Source organism: Caretta caretta, chromosome 14 (assembly GCF_965140235.1).
Source record: "Caretta caretta isolate rCarCar2 chromosome 14, rCarCar1.hap1, whole genome shotgun sequence".
NCBI lineage: Eukaryota > Metazoa > Chordata > Testudines > Cheloniidae > Caretta > Caretta caretta.
The window spans coordinates 17,370,642-17,394,610 of record NC_134219.1 but is presented as its reverse complement, the minus strand read 5'-3'; the positions used below and the strand labels follow the sequence as shown (position 1 = coordinate 17,394,610).

At 46.4% G+C, this 23,969-nt stretch overlaps 1 protein-coding gene across 2 annotated transcripts in view; it reads right to left on the bottom strand.

The window, feature by feature from the left end:
- MGAT5B (alpha-1,6-mannosylglycoprotein 6-beta-N-acetylglucosaminyltransferase B) overlaps nucleotides 1-17,057 on the bottom strand; it is a 182,445-nt gene extending 165,388 nt beyond the window's left edge. For both annotated transcript variants that reach the window (XM_075119315.1, XM_075119316.1), the window contains exons 1-2: nucleotides 16,281-17,057; nucleotides 4,746-4,858 (exon numbers count right to left, since the gene is read on the bottom strand). In XM_075119315.1, coding sequence (XP_074975416.1) covers nucleotides 4,746-4,858; nucleotides 16,281-16,348 — 181 coding nt within the window. In that variant the 5' untranslated portion in view covers nucleotides 16,349-17,057. The remainder of the gene's footprint in view (nucleotides 1-4,745; nucleotides 4,859-16,280) is intronic.
- Nucleotides 17,058-23,969: the final 6,912 nt, after the last annotated feature.

The window sequence follows — 23,969 nt, the reverse complement described above, 5'->3', positions numbered from 1 at the left end:
AAGCCATTTTTTCGACATAAAGGGCTCTTAAAACCGATTTCTGTACTCCTCCCCAACGAGGGGATTAGCACTGAAATCGACATTGCCGTTTCGAATTAGGGTTAGTGCGGATGCAATTCAAAGGTCTTGGCCTCCGGGAGCTATCCCACAGTGCACCATTGTGACTGCTCTGGACAGCACTCTGAACTCGGATGCACTGGCCAGGTGTAAGGAAAAGCCCCGGGAACTTTTAAATCTCATTTCCTGTTTGGCCAGGCGAGCTCATCAGCACAGGTGACCATGCAGTCCCAGAATCGAAAAAGAGCTCCAGTATGGACCGAATGGGAGGTACTGGATCTGATCGCTGTATGGGGAGAGGAATCCGTGCTATCAGAACTACGTTCCAAAAGACTAAATGCCAAAACATTTCAAAAAATCTCAGAGGCCATGAGGGACAGAGGCTACATCAGGGATGCAACACAGTGCAGCATTAAACTTAAGGAGCTCAGACAAGCGTACCAGAAAACCAAAGAATCAAACGGACGCTCCGGGACAGAGCCCCAGACATGCCGCTTCTACGCTGAGCTGCATGCAATTCCAGTGAGGGCCGCCACCGCTACCCCACCTTTGTCCGTGTACTCCGAGGATGGGATACTCTCCGCCATGGCTGAGGATTTTGCAGATGGGGAAGATGAGGAGGAGGACGATGAGCTTGGGGACAGCACACAACACACCATTCTCCCTGACAGCCAGGATCTTTTTATCACCCTGACTGAAATACCCTCCCAACCCAATGAAGCTGGAGAAGGGACCTCTGGTGAGTGTATCTTTTTAAATATAATACATGTTATAAAAGCAAGCGTTTTTCAATGATTAAGTAGCCCTGAGGACTTGGGATGCATTCGTGGCCAGTACTGCTACTGGAAATGTCTGTTAACGTGTCTGGGGATGGAGCGGAAATCTTCTAGGGACATCTCCATGAAGCTCTCCTGGAGGTACTCTAAAGGCCTTTGCAGAAGGTTTCTGGGGAGAGCAGCCTTATTCTGTCCTCCATGGTAGGACACTTTACCACGCCATGCTAGTAGCAAGTAATCTGGTATCATTGAATGACAAAGCTTGGCAGCGTATGGTTCTGGTGTTTGCTGGCATTCAAGCAACATCCGTTCTTTATCTCTCTGTGTTATCCTCAGACGAGTGATATCGTTCACGGTAACCTGGTTGAAATAGGGGAATTTGATTAAGGGGACATTCAGAGGTGGCTGTTCCTACTGGGCTGTTTGCCTGTGGCTGAAAATAAATCCTCCCCGCAGTTAGCCACGCGGTGGGAGGGGGGGCCATTGGCACTGAGCTGTTCGCATTTGGCTAGCAGGGATCTTCCCCGATACCAGCCAGGCGGTGGGGGGAGGGGAAAAGTGATCATCCCAGAGAATTGGATGCGGGGAGGGGGTTAGTTTGGTTTCTGCTGCTGCACGTTAACAGGAAAACTGCAGCAGTAAATGGCCAACTCAAAGGGCTTTGCTTGGTATGGGAAAGGAGGGGGCTGCTGTTATGAAGGTTGCAGAAGCCGAAAGACTATGGCTTATCCCTCATCACTTAGGCTTCTGGCTGAAATGGGGGATTTTAGTCTGAGGCCTCCTCACTCAGTTAATGAGGGGGTGATGTGTTTATCACTCCAGTTAGGAGAGAGCATGTGTGTGTGTGAAGGGGTGTCTTTCCTTTGCTCCAGGACTGTCTTCTGGCCTGACCAAATGTACCTTGGCTATCCCAGGCTCTGGATTGGGCCACCTCTCTTGAAAAGTTCTCCTTTCCCTGCTATTTCATTTGGACCCAAAGTACTTAACAGTCCAGAGGTAAATTGGAACAAAAACAAACAAGCATCTGTTTTTTATCCAGAGCTAAATTCAATGACATGAGCAAGCTGGAGCATTCTCTGTGATGGACTTCAGAAAGGTCCAGCAGAAACTCCATTCAGCAAGTAGTACTGAGTCACAACACCCAAATACAATGCACACATAGGGTTGCCAACTTTCTAATCACACAAAACCAAACACCCCTGCCCCGCCAATGAGAGCTGCAGAGCTGGCGCTGGGGGCGGGGGCAGTGCGCGGAGCCTCCCTGGCCACCCCAGCGCCTACGGGCCGCAGGGACCTGGCGGCCGCTTCAGGAGGCGGCACACAGCCAGCGCAGGTAGGGAGCCTGCCTTAGCCCCAGGCCCCTGCTGCACCACTGACCGGACTTTCAACAGCCCGGTCGGCAGTGCCGACTGGAGCTGCCAGGGTCTCTTTTTGACCAGGCATTTCGGTCGAAAACCGGACACCTGGCAACCCCATGCACACTGTCAGAACAAGCTCCCATTGGTTGATCAGTGGTCATGAGGGCGGAGTATTTCTACTTAGGAAATGCCAATTGACCCTTTTACAGGGATGATGACATGTATCATATATAGGGTAGCACTATCCGCCCACCTGTCCCCTTTTCTGAAGCTACTGCTACACTCTTTACTGTAGCAAACCCATCACTGATGTCACCAATAGATTTTAGTGGATCAAGGCTACTGGAGTGTGGCAGCTTTTGGCCTGCACGGCTACATAGTACCCCTGCCATATGCTCATCCCACTAGTTAATGCATGTAGGCCTTGCTGGAGGCCTAGGCATAAACTAAGAGTATGAAGCAAAGTAGGCCTTGTCAGTAGTATAACTGGTATTGGCTAACCAAGTAAGCGCATCTAACCAGAGAGGATGGTACAAGAACACCCAGAGTTCTCAAGTAACCACATAAACCAATTCCCATGAGATTATACAGGAACACACCGACCCCTTATAAGATAAGGATGGGATGACAGGATAATGGATGAGGAGGTTTTGTTTGAACTAGCAGGTACAAGATACCAGGGTGATAACAAACAACATATGGAGCATAATATGTCATTTATTCGTATCCATGTATAAAAGGAGAAGTAATGGGAGGGGCATACATCGGCTGAGGGGACAGCATCCTGTTTGCTGACTGATCCTTTACCTTGTCACGTGTTAGTGTCCCTGTGAGCTACTGGACAGGGCTCCAGTACCGTGCTTTGCAGACAGTAAACCTGGCCGAGCACCTTCGTCACTGAACCGAGCCTGTGGTCTTTCTTTCTGAACAGCACCGAGGTCTGCTGAATCAACACGCTGTGCACTCTGCTGGTGCAGCTAACACTGGAGCTCCGAGAATAGCAGCATTAACAACTCTACAGCACCAGCAACATGCCACGGCACTAACGACATGCACCATCCTCAACTCCCCATCAGCTGTGCCATCCAGCCCCCAATTCTCTCTCCATCCTCCCACATTTCTGCTGCGCTGCAGCCCCATCTCCTGACCCCTCAGTCCATTATGGGAGGTGAGCAGGGGCAACAAGAACTCACCCCACAAACAGATGAGCAGGATCCCTACATGGCCTGGGTAGGGGGGTGGAGGGTGGATCAGGGCAGGAGGCAACCAGAGGTTGGAGGTGTCAGGAATACACAGGGCTGAGGAAAAGAAGGGAATGGGTTACATCCCTTCAATCCTAGGAGCTGCCCTTGTGCAACACTTCTCCCAGTGAGCTTCTCCATTAGAATCAGAACACTTCACCTATTCCCCCTCCATCCTCTATAGAGTACTTTTACGGGTATTAAAATTTAACACACACACACACACTCACAGTTGATCCACTAGTTTCCCATCATAGTATCTCCTTTTGAGACAAAAAAAATAAAATGGCAAAAACATCACTCTCCACACTTTCACTCCCTGGCGACCAAACCTGTCTACAACCACAAAGCCTTCCACAGTCCTGAGCCAGAGCCTCCGGTGCTGTAAGCTGGCACAGTCAATGGAGCTACAACAGCATACATGAACTGAGGATCTAGCCCAGGCGTGGGCAAACTTTTTGGCCTGAGGGCCACATCGGGGTTCCTAAACAGTATGGAGGGCCAGTGTAGAGTATTAAATTGCTCCCCATAGGAATATGGTACATACGGTGTACTACTTACAGCTGCCAGTCCTGGTGCTCCATAAGTAGCACATTGCTACAGGGAGCAATTTAATACACTACATCTGGTGGCTCTCACAGCCCCACTGCCCGGCAGGTGCTTGCAGCCCAGCCACCCAGACTGCTAGCGGCACTGCGAGATGAGGCTGCTGGGGAGGGGCTGGGGGCTAGCTTCCCCAGCCGGAAGCTGAAGGGCCAGCCAGGACGGTCCCGCGGGCCGGATGTGGCCTGTGGGCCATAATTTGCCCATCTCCGATCTAGCCCTTTGCATTCAGATCACCGAGGTTCTCTATACACCAGGTGTCATCACAATGCTTTGCACCAAACACTGCTAGAGCTTCATGGTTTACATCCCCCTCCATACACTTCGTGATGTTCTCGAGGAGGCTTTGCAAAAATGTCAGTCTCCATCTGATTTCCTCCCTCTCCGCCCTCCTTGTTTATGGAGCTTGCAATGACAAAGAGCTGAATGGAAATAGTCAAGCAGCCCATACACTTGGAATTTCAACCAATTCAAGATCTGCGGCTCCAGAAACACAGGCCTCTACCCAGTGAGCCGGTAGAGGGAGCTATTAGGCACGGGTAAGTCTGTCATACTCCAGCAGGAAGCAGACATTGACAGTGCACTATCACTTCCCTGTACTCATCTATCCCAGAAGGGGCATTTATTCCCATACTAGTCACAAGGAGCCAAAACCAGCACAAGTTCTCCTCTTTTAAAATAGTTTTCAAAACAGTTAAAATCTCAGTTACCTTCGGTTCTGATGGTGAAGGGAGAGTCTCCCAGCCTTTTGGCTGAAAACTGGCCTCCCAAAGATGTCATTAAGAAGCACAGGGTGAAAAATCCAATGCCCAGCACAAATATCCTGAGGGAGGAGAAAAAGAAAAGATAAGGTGAGACACAATCAGTAATGGCTTCTTTGCGAAACAGGTTATCCCACCAATTACAAGTAAGATATGGGTCTCTTCACTGACAGGCCCACAAGTCCTGTGGTCTGATTCTCGGCAAAACCGCCTCCACACAAAGCCCCCTCAAGAGCTCACTTGCACTGACTTTTCTTACTGAAAATTCTGTATGAGAAAAAAAATGGAGGGAGGGGCATTTGAGAGGTGGAATGGGCAATCGTGCCATGTACCTGAACTCTAACCCTCAGCAAATGATTCTTAATCCTGGTCCTATTGGCCATTCAAAGAGAGTTGGCCAAGTCACCAGTGTAGATCTGTTTTAGCAACATAGGAAATACCAAGCCAGATCAGACCAATGGTCCATCTAGTCCAGCAGCCGGCCAGGCTTAGAGGCGCACTAGGCACTGAGCAGCTCATTGCTGTCAAGACTTAGATGGCTTTGTGTATGCCATCCAGCAGAAATTTTTGGTGCCTAGGGGACTTTACTGACAGAAACAAAGGCACCAACAGAATTTAGGTGCCTACTGGGTTAGCAAGTAGCCAAGTGGGGGTTCTGAGGATCTAAATTTTGGACCTAGGAACCTAAAGTGGCAGTGAGGAATTTAAATCTCTTTGTTGATCGAGCCATTTGTGGTTGGCTCATGCCCTGAAGCATGAGGGCTGATATCCCTTGTAGATATTTTGCCTCTAATGACCCTGTGGATGCTCTCATTATTATCCATCCTCTATTGAATCCTAGTGCGTGATCTCAGTGATATCTTGTAGCAGTGAGTTCCACAGGGTGATTATGTGTTATGTTTGATCACTCTTAAATGTATTGCCTTGTAATTTCATTGGCTGTCCCTTTCTCCCATTTTGCATAGTTGTCCACTGTTATTCCCTTTCTGCTCCCTAAGGGAATCTGTCTAGCCAATACAATCTGAGCTAATAAACTAAAGGTGAAAGGCTTCACATTCTATTCCCAATGCCTTAGCCATCCAGCACCCCGCTAAGAGGTGTTGATGAGCACTGTACAAGTGCTTACATGATATATTAGTGAGAGGCAGCATGGTCCACAGGATAGGGTGTTACCAGATTTGCCCATTATGTTGGGGTATGCTCATTTATTAGGGGTACTCTTCTGGGGGGGGTGTCTGTAATTCTATCAATGTACTGCTTGTGTCACTTGTGTTCTCATACAGAGCTATGCGTCTCCCTTCTGCAAGTTCCCTCCCAATAGCGCTATCCTGCAGGACCTAGGTTTCCCAGGGCTGGGTTCCTGCAGCCCCAGAATCAGATGAACACACACATTAACAGAGCGCATCTGAGTGGACTGGGTCAATCAGCACGCCCAAGGTGACCCCTTATATGTCCCTGGACTCAGCAGGCTGGGCTGAGCAGTACTTCCAAGCTGCCACCCTCATATGCCACAGGCACCACACCGGAATAGAGTACACCTGAGTAAGCAGGGTCGAGCCACACCTTCAAGCTGCCACCCTTATATGACACAGGTTCAGCACGTCCCTCTCCCCACTTTCACATTATAAGTTGTTCTGGTAGTAATGCACTTGATAAGCAAACCCTACAGGACTTTTGGGCTCTGCAAGAATCTTTAGCTTAGGTAAGAGGAGCATTGCTGCAGAGCAAATGGGGAAGCCAAAAACACAAGAGAGAGAGGGAGGGAAGCAACCAGCTTAACCATAAAAGTTAATTATTGCCAAGTAATAATCATACAAGGAGACCCAAACAAACAAAACAGTTACAATATTAAATCTAGCTTAAATTTGATTACAAAAGTCAGGTTTAGAAAACTATAACTGATCACACAACTCAGGGTTAGAAAGCTATACCTAGAGTAGAAAAAGAAAAAGAGAGAGAGAGAGCGAGCGCAAGTGAGCTGGATTCTCACCACTCCGTGAACCTTGAACCGGTCAGGGTTCCCAGGTGGTGATGATAGCTGAAGGTCCGGAGTGCTGACAGAGCCCCCAGCACGCTCAGTCAGGAGAAGATGAAGTCCCAGTGGAACTGATGCAGATTTTGGATCCAAGCATCAGAACACTTACTTGAGCATGGGAAGGGGTTTTTTGTCAGGAAACAACAATGGTTCAAGGGAGAACACTAGATTTGTTAACGGGTAAACTAGTGGCTCAAGGGAGTGTACCAGAGTTGTTTTGTTCAGGCTAGAGAATAGGAACTGATCATTCCTGGCTATGGGTGGTGTTCCTTTGCAGGAGCTCAAGATGCAATTAGGTAGCTTCAGTATTTTGGATACCAGTAAAGGATTTATTGGTAGAATTGGTCTGATAACTACTGCACCAGGTGTGTGCAGGGGTAGGTTCATTAACATCTGGAGCAGAGATTCCCCCATCATGCAGTGCTTCCCTGGTCCCAGAGTTCAGTGCAGTTCTTGCCTTGGAATCTCTGTTCTCCATTCTGTATGCTAATGGAGATGCCTCCCTATCCCGTCTTTGATGCAAATGAGGCTAGGGGAGTTGCCTTAATCCTGTCACCCTTGTCCAGAAGGGTTTAAGTGTGTCCCCTGCTGCCTTTTCGCAAGTCTTTCTTCTGACTGGTTTTGGTTCAAGCAGAGCCTGGAGGGCAGGGGGTCCTTTGTGAGTCAGACAGGCTGGATACTGCACCCTGGTTCCCCAAGAACACAGAGCTGACAGGTAACAAGAGCACTAACTTAAGAGACTAGAGTTCTAATCTTGGCTCTGCTATCGAGCAGTATTGCCTCTCTGTGCCTCCGATTCCCCTCCTACCATTTGAGTGTCCTAGCTAGTGAGATGTCAGCTTTTTGGTGCAAGGATTGTTGCTTATCAAAACTGGACATAAGTTTCCCCCCCAAACCTTTTTCTGGTAAAAATGCAGATTGGGTGACACCTGAACATTTCATAAACTTGTATTAATTTCACATTTTTTTAACTAAAACAAATTTTTAAAAATTCAAAAAGATTGTTTCAATATTATCAAAATGAAATGTTATGGTTTTCTTATTCAAAACTAAGTTGTTCTGAAATTTTCTTTATTTGTTTTTAAAAACAACAACATTAACAAAAAGCGTACAAAAACTAAACAAAGAATTTTTGCTCAACTGAAACAATGTTTTTAACCTTTTGGTTTGCCCAACATTTCTTTTTTGATTGGACCTGAAATAATGTTTTTATTAATTATTATTATTATTGAGAATCGTTAGCAAAAACGGTTATTCAAATAACTCTGCTTAGGATATATTTGTAGAGTGCCTAACACAATAGTCCCTGATCTCAGCCGAGGTCTCTAGCGGCTACCAGAATATAAATTCTTAGATACTCAGATTTTCATATTGAGAAAAACTCCAAAAAAGGAGAATTTGCATCTTTCCTTAGTCATTCACAGCTGTGCACAATGATTGTAGAATACTATTTTTATTTGGAACTAGGCTGCCATCAGTTGCATGAACTACCTATTGTGCTAAGCTTTGCAGTCTGGGGGACAGGCAAGACACGGGGCTTACAGGGGGACATCCCCATTCACAACAATCTAGCTGCTGAACTAAATTTGAAATAAACACCTCAGGCATCACAATTGCCTTGTTTCCTCTTTTGCCTGATTCATTCCACTGAGTAGGCTGGGAGCTGAAGTGGACATTATTCTAACTGGCAAGGAACTAGGTCCCTGTCTCCACTAGATAAATGGAACATACTCAGTGGGACTAAAAAGTTGTATGTGGCACAGAAAAATAAAAAAGCATTTTCTCAAGCCAACTCTATATTTTCAGAGATGTGAAATCTCTCCTTTATTATTCCAGTTCCAGCAGCCAGACTTATACCCTTCAAGAGATGAATTAGAGGTCAAAACACAGAATCTATTCGGGTGACAACTGCATTGTTATAAAGGAAAAAGCAAGGTCTGAGGGTCTTCCAAGTTCCTTTGAGTTAAAGATTTTCCTCAATAGACAGCACCCCTACTCAAGCAGCAAGATTGGGTGGGGAAGTGAAGAACGAGACACCTAGAATTGGCTGGGAAATGTATTTTATTTTCCACCAAAGATTGCAAAGAAAATGTTTTCATTGAAACTTTTAATGGGAAATTTTCACTTAAAACGCCCAAAAAAACAAAAGCCTATTTTTTAGTCTTTCTGTTGTTGAAAATTGAACATTTTGGGTCTTTGGTTTTCATTGACTATGATCCCAATTTCCATGCAGTCAAAAAGCCATCTTTTGTTTAAATAAAAGCTTCAACAAAAAGAAAATTGACCCTCTGTAGTGAGGCCCAAGGATGGGAGTAAATAAGTGAAAACTAGGGAGCCTCATCATGAATATGATCAATGGTGGCTGAGATTATCAGAAGTGACTAGCGATTGGGGTGCCCAACCAATGACCTCCTAAATGGGTCTCATTTTCAGAGGGCCTGTGTTCAGCCCTGTCTAATAATCAGGCCCCTTTATGGTGTCTCAAATTGGATGCTAAAATAGTGAGCAGGGAATTTTTGAAGGCACAAAGCTCAGTTAGAGACACCGCTCCCATTAACTTTGAGGCACCCCTAGTCACTTTTAACCATCTTGACTGAGCATCAAGGCCTACGGGAAGAGCTTTGGAGATCCCATGATGTTTGGGGTCCCAAAGAGAAAAAAAAAACTCGCTTCTGATCTCAGAGGAGTCTGAGTCAATGGAAATGGTTTGAGCAGCTATTCATCATTAGGAGTACTATGAGTGTCTGAAGAGCTGAAGGAGGAAAGGGGTAGGGTGGTCACTCACGCATTCCCAGAATACCAGATATTCTGGTACTTCTGGTAATGGCATGTGTCCAATGCCGGTGTGACCTGGCCTGCATGGCACATAGAGGATGCCATTTCAAAGAGCATGCCACTCCACCCTGCACCAACATGACATTGGACCCACCCACGTGCAAGGTCATGCTAGCAGGGACAGAGCAGTGCACTCTTCAAAGTGATGTCCCTCTTCTATTGGACAAACCCACGCCCTGTTCTGTCTCAGTCTTGGATAGGGGACAAACCTCAGAAAAGCAGGACTCTCTGGTATAAAGCCAGATGAATGGCCTCCCTAGATGAGGGCCCCATCATTTTAAGTGCTGTACAAATGCAAGCAAGCTTACAACCTAAGATGATGACTAAGATAACGAAGGGGAGAGGGAACTGATGAGATATATTCAGTCTATAAATCTACACCTAGGAATTTATATGCCCCTTATCGCCACAATGATAGCACCTCTCCATTGTCAATGAATTTTATCCTCACAAAGCCCTATGTGATAAGGAAGTGGTATTTATTATCCCCATTTTGCAGATGGGCAGTTGAGGCAGAGGGCAGATTAAGGCTGGGATTCCTAAAGGAAAGTAAAGGTGTTAGGTGCCCAGCTCCCAGAGGCCTGTTTGAAAACCACAGCCTATATGACTTGTCCGCTGTCCCACAACTCAGACTTGAACCCATATCTCAAGACCCAGCCCAGGGCTCCAATCACAAGGCCACCCTGTATGGATAAATACCCCCATACATACATGTACTCTAGCTGTATAACCATTGACTTTCCCCAGTTGCCTCTCAACACAGCTGTTTTCCTGGAAGCCCTGCAGTAGAAGCGGACTTCTAGAAGGGATTTCTATGCAAAGAGGGTAGTGGCCTATCAGGTCAGCTCAGAAAAGGAGCTCCATGCACAAGGGGCGAGGAAGAAAATGCAAAGACACTTGTAGGCGGCAGCAGCTGGCCAAGGCTGGCATCTTGGCAGAGTGGGAAAGCAATGCAGTCAAGGAAGAGAGGGAAGGGCCTTGATGGTTAGGACGAGATGGTGAAGACTGCCCATGTGATGCACTAATCTGGCACATCTCCTGGGCAGTCTGCCCTCTTTCAGTTCCTGGGTTGTGCCAACCACCTCTAGACTGCCTGCCTTTGTTCCGAAGGGGGAAAAGCAAGCACCAGGACTGAAGTGCATTGGCAGAGCTATGTGGCAATCTGAACCATTTCCGTATCCTCTTTGTCTGTGCCTGAGGAGAGCTGTACTCTGGACTACCAGGGCCAAACTTAGCTGCATGGTAAGTGATGAGACAAGTTATACCCTGGATGAGAGCTGATCTGATCAAGCATGTAAGATGCAAAAAAGGAGCATAACTCCTGCAGATTCGGCACTCAGGGGTGTGTAGATTGATTTGCTATCCTCTTGGAACCAAGCTAAGCCTTGGTGTTAATCCCTTTGAAAGCAATGGGAATGGTGCCTGCTTACGGTAGGGGTGAGTGTATTCTCAGGGTGTTAGAGACATAGGGGAGACATTAGTATGGCACCCTTCCAAGAGAGGCCTGGTGGCTAGGGCACTGCCATGGGCCTCAGGAGATTTGGGTTCAGTCTTGGACTCTGCCATTGACTTCCTGCATGACCCTTGGCAAGTCACTTAGGCCCAGATCCATAAAGATATTTAGGCTCCTACATTCCCTTAAAATCCACAGGAGTGAGGAGCCTAAATACCTCCGAGAATCTGGGCGTGTCTCTGGGCATCATTTCCCTGTTTGTAAGCTATGGTAATACTACTTTCCTTATTCCGTCTCTTATAGCAGTCTCATCTATGGAGCGTGTAAGCTTGTGAGGGTAAGAGGGACTCCCTCTTACTACAAGTCTGTTCTATGGGTCTCTAGGCAAGATAGTAACACAAATAATAGCAGTGCCCTGCTGCAGCTGGAGGGTGGTTCTAATCATCTATCCCTTTTCATCCAGTGCAGCCACCCCCTTTCCTCCTCTCCACCCCGCCAGGCATAATTTAATGACACATTACCTGGGGGATTGGTGTTTAAATGATCAGAGCTGATCTTGCTCATCTTTCAAATCCTTTCTATTGATAATGTCTTCATCATTATGCAAGGCCTTGTTTATGCATTTTAATTTTCATAATTATGATCTGGCAAGGAGCGATAGTTAAACTCCACAATTAATTAACAATTTAGACCATGGGAGAAAGAAAGAAGGAAAAACCCTCCACAATTGCTGAAAAAAAAAATTTCAAAGGGGCCATGCATTCTAGCATCTCATTAGAAGGAAAAAAATTCACAATTTCAAATGGCTTGCAGAAGAAGGGGAGGAGACTCAAGATTTTGTACTGCAGTTCTTTGTGCTGGCGCCTAGTATTGGGAAATGGCCAAAAGGTACCAGGGGCCTGACTGAACCTCACACTGGTGTAAGTCAGAATTAACTCCACTGAAACCAAAGGACTTTCCTGAGAGCTGCATCAGACCCCGTTTCCAAAACTAGTCCATTAACTGTACCTGTTGTTGAACATAGAGCTTTGATGACCATGTAGCATCTACATCCCAAGCTGGCTGTTAATCGCGTGGACTGTCACCACATATTAATTTAATTCAGGGTGCTTTGATTTTACAAGATTCTGGTGACAATTCTACCCAGAATTCTACCCTGGGACTGAAATATTCACAATCCCCTGCTTTAGGACTATGCCCAGGAGGAGAGTGCCAAGTTCTGCCCTGTTTATTTACTGTCAGTTTGGAACAACAGCATAGTCTTTAATAGAATTATCAAAGATTCACATAATTGTAACAGAGCAAAATCTGGCCCTGAGGATTTATATTCTGATGTGCTATATATCATTTAGGTATCCTGCAGAAGAAGGCTGCAGCATCCTTTGAACCCATGAGCTTTCCATGGTCCTGAAACACAAGAGGCCTCTCAGACTGGGTCACCCGACAGCAAAATGCTAAGCAGCATTAATCCTCCCGGGAACAATGCATTCTAAAGTTCTGAGGAAAGAAATGGCTTTTCTACTTACAAGCTTTCACAGCACTCCTCTTTAGTTCCCCAAAGAGAAGCATAGAGATGGCTGGGTTAAGGCACTATAGTTGACTTGTGATGCACTTTTGGCTCTCTCGGGTACTGCTGGGTAGAATCAATCACTAAGGTGCCTTTGATTTTGAAATTAGACACATTAGAAGTGAGCCATTCACACAAATTTCTGTAAATAAATCCTCCTCTCCAATATTTTATCTCCTCCTGCTATGTTTACAGAGTGCTAGCAATCAACAGCTCTCCTCCATTTGCAGGGCGCTTCTCACAGATTTGGGACTTTTCCCTCACCGTACTAAGCTTATCCAGAGGATGATTAATGAATTCAGCTGAGCACCACTTGGATTTCAATGGGCCAAATCTCCTGTCAGTGCCTGGCAACTTCACTGATGCTATGCTTATTTGCACCCATGTGGATCCCGCTCACTGACTTCAGTGGAGATAAGATGCTTAAACACCAGCTGACATGTGGTCTCCATAAATTTAGGTGACCACTATGGACTGCAAACCACCCACATTACTACACAAAGTTGGGGGGTGTCTAGATTCCAAGGGTTTGCCTTCACTGCAGCACTAACTTAAGTGTTGGTAAGAGCAGCCAGCTGCTCTTGAGTTAGTCTAGCTCAAGCGAGAGCATCCACACCGATGTTTGGATTAACAGCACAGTATCTATATCCCCACTGCATTACTAGTGTGAGCATCAACAGCTCTCAAGTGTCAACCCACACCTCCAGTAGCTTGAGGTTAAAGCACCACTCAACTTGAGCTAGAGACTCGTGTGTGGACAGGAGTAAGATTAAGGGAGCACTTGAATCATACCTTGAGCTAAAGCTGCAGTGAAGGCAAGGCCTAAGAGCATACGCTAGTCTCACCACACAGTCACCACATAAAATGGTGGCTCGGGATCTGCAAGGGCAGAGTTCAAACAGGGTGTGCCACAGGTGAGGACTGAAGTGCGCTGGTAAATTAGCGGAGGTAGGGAGAAGTAGGGCTAGAATAGGAGAAAATGTGCAGGTCATGACAGCTTTAGCTGATCTGTGGGGTGCTCAAGAGCTAGTCTAGCAGGGGCTAAAGAGCATCAGCAAAACTGGGGAGCAGGGCTTAGGCCTAGAAAATAAGTGGGTATTGCAGGTCAGGACTGAGGTGGTGAGGGAAGCCCACCACACTGGTGTTATTAGCCTTTCGGTTCCAATGCTTCAAAAAAATATTCCCACCAAACACCATTACCGCTGAGTTAAACCAGGGAGAATCCTTGCCTCCAGTTTGTCTAAACGATTGGGGGGGGGGACACCCCTCGAGGTGCTTTAGCCACAGTCAATCACATCTATTTTCCTGTGCTATAAACTCTCAAGGAAAACACATCTCTTAGAAAAGCCTGATTCAACTCACACTGGTTTAACTTTTCAATAAAGTTGCTCCCAATTTACACCAGCGTAAGAGCAGAATCAGGCCCTAGTGTATTGAGAACACTGTCAAGGTACCGGATTCTCTTAGCAAGACCCAAGCCCCCAAACTGTTCACCTGGCCCCATCCCCGAATCCGCACATACATTTCCCCTCCTGTTCCAGTCTCTGGCCTATTTTTCATCACACTTGGCCAGCGTGCTAGGACTCATTACTGATACTCCTGCTTCAAGCCTTATTCACAGGACACTGCTAGAAAGGAATTCCCCTGCTCCCGGAGCGGGAGACTCTTCCACTAACTTCATCTTGGGGTTTAACAAACATATCTATGGAAGAGAACGAACAGCCCCTCTCAAAGCAGCGCTGGCCCCGTCCCCGGCTGAAGGCAGCCGCCGAGCCCAGCACAGCACCTTGGGCGCTGCTGTTCTATTAAGCAGAGTGTCATTCAACAGGAGAGAAAGCGACAGCTCTAGATGATGGCTGTGTACAGTGTTTGACACAACTGGCACAGCTGGTGAATTACTACAGAGTAACTGCCCCCCTTTCTCCCCCTCCCATCTAGTTCATGGTGTGCCCCGATCCATCTCTGCTCCATCCATGAAGTTCTGTGTTGCATCTGTTAAGTCAATCAGAGTTTTGCCCTGGACATCACTGAGGGCAGGATTGGCCCACAGTAGCAGAGGGAGGACGAGCGATGTGGGAATTGCTCCCACCCCCTCTTCAACATGTGGCCCAGCTATGGCTAGGCACCTCTCCCTTCTCTTCTATCCTCCTCCCACAAGACAAGCTCTGCTACCCAAAAGCAACTGCCCTACAGCCCAGCCTCATCGGTGTGCCCCTTCTCCCCATTTGGTATCCCCCCAACCTGCCTGCAATCAGATTGGAGACAAAATCCCTGCCAAACCAACGGGGAGGTACCATCCCCTTGCTGACCCACTCCCAAGTCTTTTCACCTAGCAGAGCTACCTGCCCCACCTGTTTGCCTGGCTGGTCCAAGAAGGTGGGCAGTCGAGTGATTGGGGCACTAACCTAGGAGTTGGGCAACCTATGTTCAGTTCTCAGCTCTGCCACAGACTCCCTGTATGGCCTTGAGCAAGGCACTTAGCCTCCTTTGTGTCTCAGTTCCCCATCTGAACAATGGGAATAATCACACTCCCATACCTCTGAGAGGTGTTTGGAGGATAACTTCAGTAAAAGATTGTGAAGTGCTCAGATACAATGGTGGTGAGCACATAAATTCTTTAGACAGATGAAATTTCAGCAGCAATAATTCTCAAAAGCTGTCCCACGTGAGAAAATATAACCCGACCCTCCCTTCCATCCCCCAAAACTCCATTTCCTTTGGCCAAGTCAAAAGGCCGGTATCCTGGTTTGCAAAATCCACGTCCAACGCTTTTGTGTTACTTGGACCATCAGAAAGCACCGTGATGGGTTTGTTTTGATTCAGACCTAACTTTTATAATTCCTCACCCATAAGACACAAACAAACAATGCCCCTTGGAGGCTGGAAGTGCATAAAGCGTGACTCCTCAAATCAGTTTTAAAGAAAGCACACAAGCATTAGAGAAGAGTTTGCATGTTAATGGACAGTCCACACGCACCCATCCATCCACCCACAAAAAAAAAAAAAAAAAAAAGACACTTACAGCAAGGAGTTTATGCAAATCAATAGTAATGGAATCATAAAAACTTTGTAGTTGTTGAGGCGGGGGGAGGAGATCAGTAAGTAAAAATGCATAAATTCAGGGCGGGAGGGGAACTTGGAAGGTCTGACTTTGGACAAGAGTCTGCTCTTGGTTACCCGTGTGAATCCGGAGCAACCGCATTATCATTGGATTCAAACCAGTGTTACTGACAGCCAAAGCTGGCTTTTAATTTGTATGCATCAATTCCCCAGTGGATGCAAATATCACCAAGAAAAGTATTAAAAACCTGTAACTAATAGCCAACTGATATTAGCATAACAAATGAATTAGCAGGCAAGGTACAGTATGCAAGAGCCACACACCAGCTCCCATCACGATGACTTAAAGGCTAACTTGCTTTGATTCTTGACATTTTAATCTGGGATTGATTCCCCTGGAAGACTGTGAGTGCTAGGAAATTTGTTTAGATGAATTATTCAGTTTCAGCTCCCTGAAGCTGAACAGCAAGATGGGGTGCAAAGGTAGGGGGTGGGGAGGGAGAATGGTAAATAGAGTAATAAAAAGAACTTTACCTAAAAGGTCTCAAGGTGACAAGACATCTTCTGATCATTATTTTTCCATCCGAATTGACTGTGATCATTGTTCAAACTTATATAAGAAATAAAAAGGAAGCAACTCGACACTTTAGACAGCCATATGCTGCCGTTACACAGTGCCCATGATTAGGATGATTTGTATACAGAGGTGGGGAAAGCACCCCAGACCAATCCAACTTCACCGAGAGGGGTTTTAGCTCTTCTGCTCCAGGTAATCTACTTCTCCTCCAATGGAGCAGCCGTGGCGAACGTTTGTCTGCTCTGGATGAAATAGATCTTAACAGAGCGAGCACGACTGAACCAGGTTCTCTTGCGGGATTTTCTTATTTACATTTTGGAGGCAGGTTGTCGCAAACGGCAGCACTTCTGTCCATCCATCTCTCCCCACAGAAGATGGAGCTGCTGGGAGGCACCTTGACTCCTTCATCACATCCACTTTTTGCTCTCCTTCCTGTTCTCTCCAGATTTCACCTTAATTGGAGTCAAATGCCGGACACTCCTCCCCCCCCACCCCATACACACACACACACAAACCAGCATTCAGTACTTCCAGCTAGTTGCTGTCCTCTGGGAAGGCTTCCCAAGTCAAAAGTCTGCACTGTTCTGGGATTCCAATGGTGTTCCCAACCCTCTGTGTCCACAGATGTGATATCAGAGCCAGCTCCATCCCATCCTGGGAGCTCCCTTGCACAATCCTAGGTATCCAGCCCCTTGCTTTAATCTGAGTAGGCACTGCATTGTTTCCACTAGAGAAGGCTGCACTGCTCCAGCTAGGATTGGAGAAAACCTTCCTGTTAAATTGTGGATTGGGCACCATCTAGTGGTAGCCATGGGATGGCATCAGTTGCCTTCTGTTAAGGAGCGATTATGTTGGTAGGGCTGATCCAGCACCTATGAACTTCTTCGCTCCAGAGATTTCAATGTTTCCTCAGCTGCAGACCTATATTTTGAAATCTCACCCCCTGGCATCTTTTACAAAGATAACCGAGCCCCCATCCCTATCAGTGAACTCCTAAATTTTAATAGCAACAGTAAATCTCACATTAATAGAGTACCCTTTATCCTAAACTGTTTCACAAACTATCATAGAATCATAGAATACCAGGGTTGGAAGGGACCTCAGGGGGTCATCTAGTCCAACCCCCTGCTCAAAGCAGGACCAATCCCCAATTTTTGCCCCAGATCCCTAAATGGCCCCCTCCAGGATTGAACTCACAACCCTGAGTTTAGCAGGCCAATGCTACCTCTAAAATGCAGCCACCTCTGGCGTGAAAGACTGCAGTCGACCCAAAAACCATCAGGGAGCATAACAGATGGCAGGTCAAACCCCTACTCTGATGAAAAGTGCCTGGGGACATTTAAAGCTTGGAGCAAGAAGGGCCTTGGGTCTAATTCTGCCTCCCTCACAACAGTGAGGACAATGGGACTGCTCCTGTTTTTACAGTGCTGTAAGTGAAATCAGAATCCATCTCCTGGTCTATTCAAGTTTCCTCCACAGAGGCCCTCAGCTGCTGATGCACAGGGCTCATTGCATCTGGGGCAATGCAATAGGCCTGCTGATCTTCTGCACTGTTAATAAGAGCATGGCCCTTTGCCGTATAGCAAGAGTAAGATTGATCAGAGAGGGTGCGCAGCCGTACTGGTCACGTCTCACTAACCAGCTATCAAACACATGTAGCAAAAGCACTTGAAAGGGAGTTACTTCAGATTTACACCAGGGTACCTTGGGGCAGAACTTAGCCTGACAAGCACATATGTAACACTGATGGACCCCGGTTGTTGGCAGGCAGGATCAAACGTGGGACCTGTGGAGTTTAGTGCATGAGCCTCTACCGCGTGAGCTAAAAGCCACCTGGCTCTTAGCTAAGGCTGTAGAGCAGACTCATTTTATCTCTCTCTCTCAGTGGTCTTGGTGCCACTAGATGGGACAGAACACCACACCCAGAAGGTGTGTGGGTTACACATACATAGGTTCTCAACCTCCCCACTGAGTGGCAACCACCATTAGTCCTGCCTCAGTGCCGGGGATTGCATTTGATGACCTACTGAGGTTTCTTCCAGTTCTACGTTTCTGTGATGAAAGTCACATTAGCACCGATGTGATAACTAGTCCCATCATTATAGATGAGCCTTTGTAGGACCTTGTCTGGGAAACGGCATGTAAATGGGAAATGCTTTTAGTAAGAACCTCCTACTCTCATGGAAGGGACTAGACCCCCCAGGAAGGGGCTGATAGCAGCACTGACAGCTACAAACAGCCTGAATTTGCTGACCTTCTGAACATACTGTACAGCTCATCTCTTGGGCCAGGCCCTGGCAGGAGGCAGAGGGTGGAATCTCTCTAGTGGGGAAGGATCAGGAGGGGTTTGGAGCCATACTGGTCACAGACCTGGAGATCAGCGGATGTGTGGTATGTTGGGAAGAAATGAAGCAGCTGCTGCTTTGCTCAAAGTTTATTGTGGATAGGGTGACCAGATGTCCTGATTTTTGGGTCTTTTTCTTATATAGGCTCCTATTACCCCCCACCCCGTCCCGATTTTTCAGATTTGCTGTCTGGTCACCCTAATTGTGGATCACCCATGCTCTTGTAAACCAAGGGTGCCCAGAGACTGCGGGGGGAGGGAGAAGGGGGTGTGAGCCCTCTGCCATGGAATTTAAGAGCAGACTCTCAATAATAAAATGCCATTTACTCCCACTGATGCAGATAAGACTTGCTCTCACTACAGGTAGCAGAGTCCTGCCTGTTCATGCCTGCCCCTCCCTCTCAGATCCAGTAGAAGGAAGGCCCTACTAGGGCTATGGAAGCCCCCTCTCAAGGGAAATTGTTGGATGGGGTGGTAGTCAGAGAAGAGCTTGAATTGGTGGAGGGGTGATTTCCCACACATACACTGGCACCAGCTGTCTACAGCTGTAACACCGACAGATCCCGGTTATCGGCAGGCGGGATCAAACCTGGGATCTCTGGAGCTAAATGCATAAGCCTCTACTCCATGAACTAAAAGCCACATGGCTGTTAGCTAAGGCTGTAGCAGACTCATTAATCTCTAAGTGGTCTCGGTGCCACTAGAGGGGACAGAGCACCATACTTGGGAAATGTGTGGGTTACACCAGCACCCACAGGCTTGGGCCAGCAGTCTCCTGGGTGCCTCTGAGAGCAGCACTGAGTGCTGGGAGCATGAGCACGTGCAGGTACTGGATCAGAGTGGAGCTGGTGGTACGGCTAGGTGAGCAGCACTAACAAAGGCAGCTACGCAACCCCGAGGGAATTCTGCTCCAGTGGTTTATGGGGCCACCCAAAGTCCCCGCTGGAATTATGTCTTTGAATGGTTGCTTTGTGTGTCATTTGGATTGCAGCATAAGGAATCTACAGCCTCATTATGTACAGTTGGATGTAATTTTCATTGGCCTGACAGTACCAGCTCTGCTTCTGCATACCCAACTAGCCCACTAATGAGCATTTCCTGTATGAGTGTGAAGGATCCCAGGAGGTGGAATCAGAGACAAGATTCACTAACTCAAATTAAACAAAGAGGGGCAACTTGTGTCCAATTTACGACGACTCAGGGTGTGAGCCTGGGCACAGCTGGGTGCAGGGTCTGACATATTGAAGAAGCAAGCTCTTTGGGACCTTCTCTTTTGCACCATGTGCCTGTACACCAACTAGTACAATAGCACCTGATCCCACAGTGGTGCCTCTTAGTACAGCTAATAGTAACAACCAGGGGCCGTGAGTTTTCTGTAGTGGATGTGCTTCCTTCTATGAATGCATGTCTCCTTCCTCCTCTTCATCCTACCTTCCCCATTCACCTGCTTTGCTTTTTTCACCTCCCAAAAAAAGTTTGAAAACTATTTCCCTTCCCCAAAATGGCTTTTCAAATGCTTTTCTGGTGCTGCTTTATTAATAGGAGAGTCACTGCAATAAGAACACCACCCACTCTTTTATAAACTAATTGCAGGCTTCCTGCACTTACACAAGTGCCCCACATTTTCCGCATTAGGCGGATCAAGGTAAAATGCCATATTATGACTGTCATGACATTGCAATGCCTATTTCCATGAAGACCCGGGGCATCTATTCTGCTCCTGTTCATGCAGCGTAAAGCAGGAGTAACTCTACTAAAGTCAGAGTACCACAGATATACAGGCACTGTAAGCAGCATTGCAATCAGACAAAGGATAGCTCAGATCAGAGACAATTAAAAGTTTTCCATAGAAACATTCCCCCCCCCCCCAATCAATAGTATTTTTCATTATAAAATAACCCCAAAATTAGATGTTTCAGCAAAAACCTGAAAGTGTTTTTGATGGAAATTAACTAGGGCTGGCCATTAATCACAGCTAACTCACATGATTAATTTTTGAGTTAATTACAATAATCGCAGTTTTAAATCCCACTGTTAACAATAGAATCTGAATTGAAATTTATTAAGTATTCTGGATGTTTTTCTAAATTTTAAAATATATTGATTTCTATTACAACACAGAATACAAAGTGTACAGTGCTTACTTTATATTATTTTTATTACAAATATTTGCAGTGTGTGACGGGGCAAGGCCAGATGGCTATAGAAAAGTAGTGGGAGATAGATCTATTAGCTCCAGGCTCAACAAATCCCTGGTACCAGGTTAAGTGAAATGGCAGCTGCTCCAGGTCAATTAAGACACCTGGGGCCAATTAAGAACTTTCCAGAAGGCAGGGAGAAGGCTAGATTGATTGGGACACCTGAAGCCAATCAGGGGCTGGCTGAAACTAGTTAAAAGCCTCCCAGCCAGTCAGGTGGGTGTGCATGTCAGGAGCTGTGGAAGGAAGTTGTGCTGTTGGAGAGGCTGAGTAGTACACACCATATCAGGCATGAGGAAGGAGGCCCTAAGGTAAGGGTGAAGTGGAGCTTGAGGAAGTGAGGGCTGCTGTGGGGGAAGTAGCCCAGGGAATTGTACATGTCATGTTTCTAAAAGGTCAGCTACCATAGCTGATACTATTAGGGTCCCTGGGCTGGAGCCTGGAGTAGAGGGTGGGCCTGGGCTTCCCCCCCACCCCCCTTAGCCCCCTGATTAATCACTAAGACTGGGAGACAACAGAGACTGTGCAAGGAAGGATAACTTCTCCTCACCTCCCTTGCTGGCTTATGATGAAAATGGCTCAGACTGTGACCCTTGTCTCTAGAGAAAGAAGGGTTATGTGGAGGGTCACAGTGAGCCTTTGAGGCTAGCGAAATCCGCCAGGAAATGCAGGACTCACGGAGGCAAGGACAGAGCTTTGTCAAAACTGTAAAAAAATGATAAACTAGTATTTTTCAATTCACCTCATACAAGAACTGTAGTGCAATCTCTTTATTGTGAGAGTGCAACTTAAAAATATAGACTATTTTGTTACATAAGTGCACTCAAAATCAAAACTCTAAAACTTAGAGTCTACAAATGTGCTCAGTCTTATTTCTTGTTCAGCCAATTGCTCAGACAAACAAGTTTGTTTACATTTACAGGAGAGAATGCTGCCCTCTTCTTACTTACAATGTCACCTGAAAGTGAACAGGTATTCACATGGCACTTTTGTAGCCAGCATTGCAAGGTATTTATATGCCAGATATGCTAAACATGCATATGCCCCTTTATGCTTTGGCCATCATTCCAGAGGACATTCTTTCATACTGATGATGCTTGTTAATAAATAATTACTTAGTGACTGAACTCCTTGGGGGAGAATTGTATGTCTCCTGCTCTGTTTTACCCATATATTTCATGTTATAGCAGTCTTGGATGATGACCCAGCACATTGTTCATTTTAAGAACATGTTTACTGCAGATTTGACAAAATGCAAAGAAGGTACTAATGTGAGATTTCTAAAGATAGCTACAGCACTGACCCAAGGTTTAAGAACCTGAAGTGCCTCCCAAAATCTGAAAGGGATGAGGTGTGGCGCATGCTTTCAGAAGTCTTAAAAGAGCAACACTCCGATGTGGAAACTACAGAACCTGAACCACCAAAAAATAAAATCAGCCTTCTGCAGGTGGCATCTGATTCAGATGATGAAAATGAACATGCATCAATCGACCCTGCTTTGGATCATTATCAAACAGAACCTGTCATCAGCATGGACGCATGTCCTCTGGAATGGTGGTTGAAGAGCAAAGGGACATATTTATGTGCCAGATGCACTAAAGATTCATATCTTGCAACACCAGCTACAACAGTGCCATACAAACAACTGTTCTCACTTTCAGGTGACATTGTTGTGTTTAAGTGCAGATTTTTTGTACATAATTCTACATTTGTAAGTTGAACTTTCATGATAAAGAGATTGCACTACAGTACTTGTATTAGTATTTTTCAATTCACCTCTCTATTTTCACAGTGCAAATACGTGAAATCAAAAATATAAAGTGAGCACTGTTCACTTTTGTTCAGTGTTGTAACTGAAATCAATTTAAAAATGTAGAAAACATCCAAAAACATTTGAATAAAGGGTATTCTATTTAATTGAGCAATTAATCAAACAATTAACTTTAATTGCTTGACAGTCCTAGTTCTTTTTGCTTTCTTTCTAGAAGTCACAAGGGCTAGAAACTTAATTTTTTAAAGTGAGGTCTCAGACAACTGTCACATGACTCCCAGAGCTGGGGGTTCCAGGAAAGCACTGAAGCGTTGGAGACCCAATAAAATCCTGGGAGTTGGCAACGCTTCATTAATTAGCGGCACCTTGAGGCCCCAGCCAAGATCATGATCCTAGGAGCTGTGCAAACAATTCCCGGCCCAATGAGCTTACAATGTAGCTAGACAAGACAGACCAAAGGGCGGGGGAGGGACAGAGAGTGGAAGGTTACACAGCAGACCAGTGGCAGAGCAAGGAACAGAACCCAGGCCACTTGACTCCCCCTCTGTTGCCCTGTGCACTAGATTACACTGCCTGCCACGGATAGACCCTGCTTCTCACCAGCAACAACTGCCTCTAGCTAGAATTTGATTCTTGGTAGCAAGCAAGTTATTTGATCCCCTATGTAAGGGGAGTCCCAGGTGTTTTTCAGCATCTCTGAATGCAGTTACTCCAAACAAGGCACAGAGCAGGACAGGGCTGGATTGTATTGTCAAAACCACAGGGAGTAGCTGGTTCAACGTGCCTGCCAACACACATTACAGAAATCGGACAATTAGAACTGCTCAGCAGAGGAGACCCAGAGCTGCGTTTTTCAGGGTACTACATCTTGTATGACCTAAGAACCACTACCTTTGCTGCTGTAGCCCCATAGAACCCCCCCCCCCACTTGTGCCCAGGCTCTCCTACAGTAGTGCACTGGCCTGCCTCCCCAGCCCAAGGACTGACACCACACCCTGTCAGGCCCTTCCTGCAGGGCACAGTTTTCATCTTTAAACACAAAAACTCAGACAAAACATCCAAACAAAGCAGTTCCTCTATCCACCCTGGGCTATACCCCCCTCCATGCTAAAGGAAGGCATCTTTCCCTTCACTCCTGGTGCTATAGAACTTACCACAAGAGCCCGCCTCCATCCTGCAACAACTGAGCCACTTGCTGGCTTTTATAATCACTTGCTCTCTTCCTAGCTGGGTCTAATAATTGAACTGGTCTGGCTGGCCCCAGGGTTCCTGGCCCTTAAAGGGGATGTCATAAATATAAAGGGAAGGGTACACACCTTTAAAATCTCTCCTG